Below are 11,765 nucleotides of genomic sequence, written 5' to 3'. Positions count from 1 at the left end.
CTAAAGCTTTCTAAGATTCTAAATTCCTCAAAAAAGTGCAGATAAAAAGGCAAGGACAAAAAGGCCAGGTATTATGCCACACGGGACACCCAATGTTAGCCGCTTTCCTTACATGACTCTGTTCAGCTTAGTTGGAGTTCCAAAAAGGGCATTAACAAGCCAGCCTTCTCCATCTTACACGGGCATTTCTATTAAGGCTTTACATGTCAGAGTAGAGATGAGCAATAGCAGCTCCAGACACATGGGAAAACAGCGAAAAAGAAAGGCTGCAGGGTTATAGGGAGCAAGTACAAAGTAGCAGAACAGACTTGAACTTCACTCTGATTTGAAAGAGCACTCACTCCTTGCAGGCTAACAAGCAGCAATACATGTTGTGCTCTGTACCAGCCAATTTGTAATTGTGTGAATGACCCCAGCACCACAATCTGATATCCTCAAGATCCCCAATACCTACAAGCTAAATCTTCCAGCAAACAGAAGATGTACTGTCATGTGGGAATTTAAGTACCAGTAACATGCATAAGCTACTACGAAAAATTGGCAGTAAAATACCCAACATAGGGAACAGGAGGACAGCAAAGGGCAACTAAAGCAAGAAATCACATATTTCAAAGTACTTTAAAAAAGCATTATTGATATCTAATACACTTATATTAAGTATATTAATATACCTAAGTATATTAATACAATCTTATATTAAATATATTAATTCAAAAGTTAAGAATTTTAGAAAGCAGCAGTTTGTGGCATGATTTTAAAGCACAGTTTGTTTTTTGGGAAGAAAAGCACAGCACTGAGTAGTCCTTAAGCAATCATGTCATCTCAATTAGGTGCAAAGTTCTCCAGCTGGAAGACCAGGTCTACAGCAGCATCCACATCTGGTACAATATGATCTGGTTCGACTAAACCAGGATCAAATCTAAAATCTCTGTGGCCGTGGAACACTGTTTCAGTTATGCTCTCCCTGGTATCCAAGGGTACCTCTGTGTGAGGGTTGTAAACCCCAGTACAAACAAGAACAGACCTACAGCGGGCAGCAGCTGCAGCTGCTAATTCAGTCTCCCAACTGTTGTCTATTTCATCATCCTGAGAGAGAGTGGCAGATCCTCTGCCACCAGCAACTTTGGCCTGAATCCGTGATTTTGAACCTTTTCTGGAGTTCTCTTCAAGATAGCGATTGTAAAGGTTAGCACCATAGACATCAGTCATGAGATTATCTCTGGAAATATAAGAAGAAAGTTTCGTCAGCAGTGCAATTCTAGTTGTCAAATTTCAATTGCATGAAAGACGTTTTTATGGTTTCAATTTAACAGTTTATTTTATACTTTACATAACTTTATGTGGAAGTATGCAGGTAGGAAGAAATCCAATCCTATAGCTGTTTTATTACACCATTTTCATTAAGCATGACATATGATAAAAGTGAGTAACTCCATACTGAAACTGCAGACTGGGGCAGAGGGAGGGGAAATCAAGGATAGGTATTAGCAGTCCATGAATGAGCTTATTATATTTCCAAACATCTTGGAGATTCTGGAACAGTCTTTAACACAATACAGCTTTATCTCTTTCTGTGAAAAGGATTCTATGATGTGACAGCATGCACAGTAGCATATGACTGAGCTTAATGACCTCACAAATAAATTCTAGCTCTACATTCCCTAATAACCATCATTTACTCAAAGCTTGTTGGTGTTATACCAGTAAACCTAACAAAACAAAACACCCATACAAATTCTTTTTGTTAGATTTACACAGCCTATTACAGAAATTTAAAAAAAAAAAAATTAAAAAAAAACGGGAGAAATCTTAGTTGCATATACCACTTTTTGTGCTTCTACAGAAATTACACATAGAAAGAGCAAAGTATTTTTAATCTTCAAGGTTAGAAACAGTGAGGCTCAAAAACATTACAAAAAGTACACCATAGCACCAAGAATGTTAGGTGGTCCCAATGGTATAAGAAACAAAGTAGTAAGAGTTGTTTATTTTTCATTGCTAGTATTTATGTTGTGAGTAATTTCCTGTTGAACTCATTAAGACCTATGATATCTTACCCGACAGCATAAAGAGTTTGAATAGGTTGCTTCCATTGTCTTTCTGCTGCCTGAGCCCTGATGAGGTATTCCGCATACTGGTAGGTCAGTTTACTAGGTTTGCCCATTAAGGCCTCGTATTTCAGATCTTTGCCAGTGATCTTCTTGTAAATGTTTTCCAAACAAACCATGAATGTTCCATGCCCAAACCTACACAGATATAAAGACAAATCAAGTTATATTACGTACAGAAAAAAAAAACACGGCTTTTGTATTTCATGATATTTTAGGAATAAATCATATCCTGTAACTATCAAATTTCCCTCAGGTTGCACGCAACATTTCCACAGCTGTTTCACTGAAAACTAAGTGCTGATTAGCCGAACAATAAACACCACAATAAAAACACGTTACTGGGACAGCACAACAGACCTCTATTTTTAAAATGCAGCAATGGTTTGTGTTAGTGTTACTTGCATTTAAGTAGATACCCTGGTTACAAAAGCGATGCTTCTTGAAATAATGCCTAGCCTGTGATCTACTCTTTGCAGTGTTTCACTGAAAACTAAGTGCTGATTAGCCGAACAATAAACACCACAATAAAAACACGTTACTGGGACAGCACAACAGACCTCTATTTTTAAAATGCAGCAATGGTTTGTGTTAGTGTTACTTGCATTTAAGTAGATACCCTGGTTACAAAAGCGATGCTTCTTGAAATAATGCCTAGCCCGTGATCTACTCTTTGCAGGGACCTAACAGAATCAGCTAAATTAACAGAGGAGAAACGGAAAAGGAAAGTTAGAATCAGACAGAAGGAAAATTGATCTCTCCTTAAACACAAGAGTATACAAAAACCCACTTGTAATATGGAAACAAAAAAACTTCACGCGTTTCTCTAAAAAAATAGATGCAAAGGAGGATCAAGGAACAAACTATAATTTTACGGCATTCTTTTGATAACTCACTCAGTTATTTTGATCAAGGTGCAAACAGTGACGATGGGTCATCAACCAAGACAGTAAATCAGTAATTTAGAAGATGTAATTTCATGATGAAAAAAAGCAGTTTTACTTCATTACTGAAGTCAGGGTGCGGGACTGGGGATGAACTAATACGTATCACTTGAGAATATCGAATTACCAAAAACACCCTAAGAATAATAAAAAGTTGCTATACAACAGTTCTATATACAATAAATCACACATGCTACTTAAGAAGAGCTGTTAGGTAACTTCTAATGCGCATAGATGAGTCTATCTGCTCAAACCAGGTATCTACAGCCTACAAAAACCTAAAACACCAATATAATGAGCATCAGAAGCCAGTAGAGATATATGAGGTGCACTAATAAAGAAATTAAGTCTCTAGTGGCCTAGAAATCAAAATAGGCTTTTAAGGAAAAAAGCTACAAAGAAGGAAGCAGCTGTAGCACTTTCAAATGTGGTACAGAATTAGCTTTTCTGATTTCTGAATTAACCCTTCATTCCCTCTCTCCACCCTGTTTGTTGCTTCATATTATGAAATAACAATAAATGTGCATAAAATTATTTTCAGTAATTATTAACAACAGCTTAAAACAATGTAGTCATGGCATTATATTCCAATAGTGAAGGTAACAGCACTGACAGGTGCAAACTTTTCATACTGTCAAACTCAAAGGAAAAAACAAACTTTACAGTGGATCTTTCCCAAAGGACTCACTATATTGTCCTCAGCTCAAAAACACTCACTGCTCTCAACTAGCAGGGTCAATTCTTTACCCTACCAGAAACTGTCGGGTGGAGAAGAGAAATACCAAAGAAGGACCTAATGAAATGAAACAATGGCCTTGGTAATTTTTTCCTTTGAACTCAGACTCTGAGGCCCTCAGGCAAAAACCCATCTTTTCCCTCTCTTCTGGGAGTGGGGAAACAAAAAGGTTTAGAGCTTAAAAGCAGGTTTTATCTTGAGTAACTGATTTCATGAATGCAATAATGTTGACAGTAATAAGGCAGCATTTGCTGAAAGTGCATTGCTTTAGAGACATTGTATTGAAAGCTGAGACCTACTGTGAAGCTATAGCAAGCATTTTGTATAAAAGTATTGACTCTGAATACTACTGGGGAAATCCCAAATATATCACGATACGCACACGTTATAATTGCACTTACCTTGGAGACTGCGCTTCGGCTACCCACATCAGATCCATATTACAAGCAAGTACAGGAATGTGAGGGTAATTTTCATGGTGATGCGGATTTCCAGGATAGCCACTTGTCAGCAAAACATCTATTATCAACTGAAGGTTGGTTTCCCATCTGACTGGTTCCCCAAACAAAACAACAGCTATGAGAACAAGAATTACAAGATGGAGTTATGGAATTAGTTATCAGGGCACCAAATCTCTGACGCTAAAACGGTCTAAAGAGACTGAACAAGTAATTTGATATAACCATGAACTGATGAAATAGTCACAATAACTTTATCTTAGGGTTTTACTATATTACATACCCATTCATTCACAGAAAATCTCAGAAGTAACAAGAAATCTTCAGGTTTAAGAAATTTTTTTTTTTAATTGGCTAAGTTTCTCCATAGCACCACAAAATATTAACTTCGAAATTGTATTTCTAAGTCTTCCATACCTTTGTGAATTCTATGTTTACATACAGTATTTAAATAATCCATCAGAGATGTTATTTTGTTCATCTTAAAGTGAAATTTGAATGTTGAATGTTGTTTTTAGACATTTTTCTGGTCTCCAGCAATAATCTGACATGGATTTTTTTAAATCCTGAAGTCCAGTTTCTACTTTCCTGTACTTCAGATGAGATGAGAGTGAATACAGTGTGCTGAAACAAGATGCTTCTCATACTACAACTCTGAAGTGACCATCCTGACTACTGTAAGAACAAGATCGATTATTTCTGAACACATGTCAATTCATTCCTCATCTTTGAAAGGAAGGCAACAATAGCCCGTTAAAGGAAGATGAAAAGGAAAGCAGACCTCACCTACCTTCTGAAACTTCAAACACACATGGCTGAAAACTGCACACATTAAAAAAACCCAGCTTTATCACACGTGATACATTCCAAATTAGTGATTGATGTCATTAACAAGGAAATTTTAGAATTGTCTCAGCCAACTTTCTGAAGTGCCCAGCAATCTAAAAATAAATTCTAATTATAAAGTACAATAAAGATATTTCATCTATTAATGGATAGTTGCAAGTTAAATAAAGATAACTGACCCTCAATCTTGGGAAGCTCCACAGCAGAGGGGTACTGAAATAAGAAAAAAATGAAAGTTTTCTACAAGATTAAACATCTACTACTATTTTTAACAGAATAAATTCAAGTATAGCTCCTACAGTTGCCTTCTGCAGCACTGACAGGAAATGCAGTCTCTCTTTTGGTATATACCTGACGTCGGTTTACTTAGAAACTTGTATTTCAATTCTGAAGTGAAATCTCATGGCAAATGGACCGCAGACAAGTTAACGTGTTCTACATTCGCTAGCCACCTACATCTATTTAACTTCCTCTGGCAAGCTATAAAGCTTCAGTTGTTTAATTTACTTGTGTATGAAAGTATGGATGTTTATTTTTCCACAAGAGTAAGAGGCCTCTAGTATTAACAAGACATTTGAAAAACAGTTTTTGAAACATATTTCTTTAACACTAAGAAAGAAAAATACATTGTATAACACATAATATATTTGCTAAACAAATGTTTGCACTTCATGATTTACTCCCTATGGTGACAAATACATTAACAGTTTCTTGAACTTCTACATCCGCATGGTTGAGAAGCAAGGCAAAAGGTGATACAACGGAGTTATGGATTCTATGAACCACAAAGAATTTCTTGACTTCACGTGGAAAAAATCCACTCTATACACTGACCCTGAATATGTACAATACATGCATGTATTTACTGTGTACGTATTCACTTCTTTTTTAAATTCTGCACAATTCAGTTGAAACCATACTGTATGAATGGTATAAACAAGAAAGGGAGTCCTTTGGAGAAAAATTAGTCATCTGCAAAGCATTAATTTACAATGAAAACAACTTCACAGCCTAGAAACAATACCAAGACAATCCTATACTGAAGGAAAAAGCTTATTTTATCTTCCACACATCTGAGGAAGCTAATAAGCTTTCCAAGACAGATTTTGAAGTAGGTATCTGTACTAAATTATAAGTTTTCCCACAACAGGAAGTTAAAAAATCAAAGATTACGTTAAAGAATTACCACTGATAGGAAAAAAGTCTGTACAGTTGCTCTTGAACATGTTGTAATAAAACAAATAAAGAAGCAGACAAGTAAAGTCAAAATACAATGTGAGAACAACAGCATTAGCTCAGTAGTTTAAATATTGACCCCTATTATAAAACGTCATTCAGTGAGCAAATAAAGAATTTTAAAACAAAAATACTCACTCACCAGAACATTAGGTCTTCTGTCATGGTCAACTACATCTAGCAAAGGGTGTTTCTCCCGCAATGTTTCAATGGTAATAGGTTGACAGAAACCAAGGCTGGGAAAATACCAGTTAAGGATACAGAATTGCTTATATTAAAAGATTTTAAAAATCAGTAATTCCATTTTAACATATGCAGTTTAGCTGGTAAAGGAAATTATTTAGGAATGAAAGCAACGTACCAAAGACTGACTTTTTCTTCTGTGAGATAAAAAGATGATCATCCCATTATTTGTAAATGGGAGACCTGTGTGTCTGAAATCTTAAAGACAGAAATTATACATAAATCTTTCTCAAAATATGAGATGAAAAGCAAGAAGCCGCTCTACACCTGCAATACTCCAAGATCATCTTTACATAAGCACAAAAAGAAGTTTATTGGGCAGCTAGACAACATCTTGTGTAATTATTATAGGAAAGAAATATGAGCTAGTTGAGGAAAAAATACTGTCTCCACAAACTGTGCTTTCCTTAGGCCATTACAGCTGCAAACGTATTACTAGATAAACAAACACCGTAAAGCTCAGTCTCTTGCAAAATGGTGGACTGACCAATCAGGTTTAATTATGCTCTACAGGTAGTTAAGATAAATACCAGAACATATCAAAAAAGGAAAGGACCAAAAGGGAAAAAATAACCTCCTGATTTGCATAGGAGTGCTCTTAAATGCTGATATATCCCATTAATTTAAACTTAGTTAACAAGACGTAATCAAACTAAAACTGCTCATTTATGTCAAAAGCAGTCGTGATGCTACTCAATACTAAGACAACTTCTTACAATGCAAACGAAAATAAGAGCTATTTAAATATACCAGTTATACAAACTAAACCACCTGATATTGTACTGGAATTAATACCACAGGCCATTTGTAAAGTTACTTTAAGATAAGATTATCCTATATGAAAATGCTATCTAACAGAAATATGTTTTTTGTATTTTGTATTCAGTCTTGTAATATACTTTTCTCTTAGCCATGCCTAACAAATGTTGACAGTTAACTGGAATGTTCCTTCAGTAACTTTTTCTCAGCTTTGTATTTGAAATAAAACTTATATTTAAAAGTTACATATACATTTTTTACAGCTTATGATTTATGCCAACTTTAATTAAAATCCCAATAAAGGAAGAAGTGCAAAAAGGAGTTCCTGGAAGCATGAGTGAAGATTATGCAAAAGTTAAGGTCATTAAATTACAGTTTGAAGCTTTGATACCACCATTATATCAACATAATTCAAGTTCTTTTTGGCAGTTAGTATAGAAGCAGCAAAATATTTTCAAGTATAGTTCTACTGTAGATGTTGGTTACAAAAACAACGTGACCTGGCCTGGCCACATGCTTACAAGCAGATCTTGAGTCACTGAGCTAAAAGTCAGATGTGATAAATAATAGATAGAATGCCATGCTCTCATCCTCAAGCACAAACCCTTTGTGCTAAAGTGTCATTTACGTATGAGTCAAAAAAGTAATTCTTTTTTCCTTCCTCATTAAAAACCAATAGAACAAAGTGAAGCAAATATCAACACACCAACCATCTTCAAAACATAAATTTGACATCATGGTAAGAACTACCATTGCTTATTACTGGATTTGTAGTGTTGAAATATTTGGTCTTCACTTGATCCACAGGATCCCCTGAACTTGATTACGGAAAATACTTAAACAGAAAGTTTTTTTTTTTAAAAGATACTCTTGAGCAATATCAAGAAGCGGTCCTTGTCCAGATACAAGAACACATTTTTCATGGTAACGTTTGAACATCCGCAGAGGACTGTGTGACATCATCACTTGATCTTGTGAAATCTGTTTGGGATTTAAAAACAAAGGGAGTCTGTTGTTTTTCAGATAAGTTATTTATATGTAGATTTAATTAACAGGTGTGACAAATTCTACGAATTACAAAACAATCATACATATCTACCTAAAATCCTACCGTACCATTTTCTCCTAAGTTTCACAGACGACATATTGATAGTATGCCAGAAAAAAATACATTACTGATAAATTGTCACACACACCCCTTTCAGCTTCCAGAATTACTCTATTCAACATGAACACAAGGTTTTATCTCCTACTTTTACAGAATCACCAAATTCATGTAGAAAACAAATAGGGAAGAAGAATCTGAACTGCCCTAGTTCCAATTGTGGTCCCTTTGCTAGACTGCAGCATTGGTTTAATTGTATCAGAAGACCACCTTCTTTTAGTTTACGTATCCTCATTCCTGCAATAGGTATAAAACCAGTAAAATTCTCATCCTGGAAGGATGCTATTATGAATTGCTACTTATCACCTTTACAGATCTAAAAAACCCCAAAATAATTCGGGTGACATTTTACCCATGACACACAGGATTTTACTGATACAGATATGCCCATGTCTGCTGGCCCTTACTGAAACAAAAGGCACTGCAGAACTAACTTTATGGCTTTATCTTAGTAATGCTCAAATACAGTCTCCAACAATGGAGAAGTCCTGCAGCGCCCACAGATCAGGGAGGAATAAAGTTTTACCACTTGTATCAAAAAGAGGCAGGAAGCTCCTGTCTTGCACATTATCACAGAAGACATTCAGCTTGCTAGAGCAGAGTTTCACGTTACTGGCACACACATTTTTTGATTCAGAAGGAGAAGGCAAGATTTATTCCCACAATAATAATGTTGCAAAGAAATACCATTACCATTAGCTTTACCACTGGAAAAATCAGTACCTTTACCAATGGAAATACTATGAGCTTTGGACAGCATTTTTTTACTTTTGTAATACCTCCAGCAAAGCATTTCAGGGGGCTTAAGGGAAAGACAAAACTGATTAACTGAGCAGCATTTAATGGAAGAGAATGCATTTGACACATTCACCATAAGTTAATAACTAAATAAATAGGATTTAAGCTACTCACTGGAACTCCCAGTAGATGAGACAACTGATCAGCTTTTTTCTGGCGAAGGCAATTCCCTGCATTGGTGACAAATACTACAGGCACCAAGAATTGTCCCTGAGAATTAACTAGCTTTTGAAAGGCTGTTTTTGCAGCAGGAATTGGAGTCTTTCCTCGTACCAGTACACCATCAATGTCAAAAAGAAAACCAAAAGACGGCAGTATGTTGAGCTGTAAGAAGGAATTGAAGAGAAAGAGTACATTAGTTATGCCCTTACTTACGCCCAATTGATAAAGCTTACGATAGCTAAAGCCTAATGAAACCAGAGACTTCCACAGAGAAGGAACAGATCTTTAACTTTGCGCATTTTAATGTGCCTTACAGACACATTCATACACTATGATACCTACTGTGAAAAAAGGAGCACTACAACTCCCTTTTCCTTATGCATGAGTTCTACCTTGCTTTAGGAGTAGTTCCAGGACGTTTCAGAAGATTGGGCCAAATTGAGTTAAACTGATAAAAAGAGGTACAAAATACATGCTGCTGTGCCAGCGAGTCACACTTTTGATTGATTTAACCCCACCCTATTTCACAGGTAATTCCAATGCACAGAAAGCTAACAAAATAAATAAACAAAAGTAAGTTTTTCAGCAGCAGGTAGGTCTTGAATGCAAATATTGTACTTGGCTCCTCCCTTACAAGATGTTTAGATACTAAAACTGTCCCTGCTGTCACTTGTACTTTTCTGTTCCACAACAGGTTTGACTACAGCTAGATCTGTTGCACTCTTATACATCGCTTCAGTTGATTCTTAGTATTGTATATGGCAGACTAATGCCTATTGTTAGTTAGCGCCTCCTTAAACAAAGATGCTGTTTGAGTTACTAAAATTTATCTCATTGCCTGCCTTTGACGAAGTGAAGAACTGGACTTCATGAGCCCAGAAAAGGAGAGCAAGGCTAACTGGGGGTAAAAAAAGATGAGCTGGGTGATAAGCCTAAGGAGTGGAGACAGAGAGAGGACTGTCAAGCAATGAAACCATTACCGAATCAGGTTGGAAGAGGATGGACCAAAAAGGATCTAACACCTACATTTCTTTTCTCTCCCACGCCTAAAATGGAATCAAGGACTCTTGGAATTTATGATCCCCTCTTTCATCGTTTGATGAAAAAGGAGTGAGAGATCAAGCGCCGAGACTGAGCGTGATGGGGAGAACAGGCGCAGAAATGACTCCAGCCAACGGAGGTAGGACAGCCTTTGCTATTCAAGCTGTCTCAGGGAACGTTCTGACAGCAATCCAGCCCACTGTTTTTCCCACGCAGGGAGAAGGGCATTTTGCCTATTTAAGCAGTACTTTGTTCCTCATCAAATATTCATCTGCCACGTTTCTCCTGCAGCTGGGTACAGCACAGAGACAGACACTGCCACCACTATGTGAAAGGTGACGTAGCTACAGATACACTCCTTGACACTCTGGCTCTCACTGCTGCCTTTTCTAAAACCATGACACACAAACGACATTTGAAAACCCATGAGTTTGAATACATTCCCCTACAGATCTCAATTTAATAAAGTCAACAATTCAAGTGTATTGCAGTATCACCGATTTTAATTAGGCAGGTGGGTTTTGTTCAGTTTTACGCGCAAATACTCCCCCCGAAGCCCTCTCCTTTCTCCCCTATATAATCATCAGCCCTCTATTTAAAAACAAAAACCCCTGCAACCATTGTCTTCAAGTTGTCTGCAGCAGTTCCACAAGCGCTACATCAGAAATAACCCAACTGCTACACAAACGACGTTGCAGGCTTGCTGACAAACATACAGTAATTACCTCAGGCTTTGTAAACTGGTATGTGAAATTACTGAAACTATATTGTAATGGTTTTGTAGTAAACACAGTTCTTCACATTAATTTTGCTATCTGTAAATAATGTAGATTACAAATGTGAAATTTACAGTGAACAACGCTGTAGCGCAAAAAAAAAAAAAAAAAAAGTCTTTTGCTAAGTATAGAGAGAAAGAAGGAACTAAGAAGGGAATTCAGCGTACGTCCAACAGGGAAATAACGAGATTAACAGCCATTTATTTTTCCCCTTTTGACCATAAAGGAACACTCTCCTCGCGGTCTGCAGCGCTGCAACAACAAAGGAGACGGGATGGAGCCCCGCGCTCCAGACGCGCTCCCGTGAGCCATCCTAACGACTTTCCGTCGTTCCTCTTTTGTGACAACATAAAGCAAAAGCAGGCCCAAGGCAGAGGAGGGCTCGCAGGCACCGGCGAGGAAACCCCGCTAACGACCTCCCAGCTCCCGGGCGGGACGGGAGAGAGACGATCCCTCCGGGCAGGGAAAGGCCCTGGGAGCGGGAAACGCCGGC

At 37.1% G+C, this 11,765-nt stretch overlaps 1 protein-coding gene across 1 annotated transcript; it reads right to left on the bottom strand.

Annotated features, from left to right (window-relative positions):
- Nucleotides 1–688: 688 nt before the first annotated feature.
- LOC103905417 (cat eye syndrome critical region protein 5) lies at nucleotides 689–9,649 on the bottom strand. The gene is given in 8 exon segments (XM_009287078.1): nucleotides 689–1,219; nucleotides 2,058–2,246; nucleotides 4,190–4,364; nucleotides 5,272–5,305; nucleotides 6,471–6,564; nucleotides 8,199–8,311; nucleotides 9,408–9,608; nucleotides 9,611–9,649. Coding segments are annotated over 8 exon segments (1,242 nt in total). The 3' UTR covers nucleotides 689–822.
- Nucleotides 9,650–11,765: the final 2,116 nt, after the last annotated feature.

Source organism: Aptenodytes forsteri, unplaced genomic scaffold, assembly GCF_000699145.1.
Source record: "Aptenodytes forsteri isolate BGI_AS27 unplaced genomic scaffold, ASM69914v1 Scaffold105, whole genome shotgun sequence".
Classification (NCBI taxonomy): Eukaryota; Metazoa; Chordata; class Aves; order Sphenisciformes; family Spheniscidae; genus Aptenodytes; species Aptenodytes forsteri.
The sequence above is the reverse complement of the archived record's forward strand: the minus strand, read 5'-3'. Positions and strand labels throughout refer to the sequence as shown.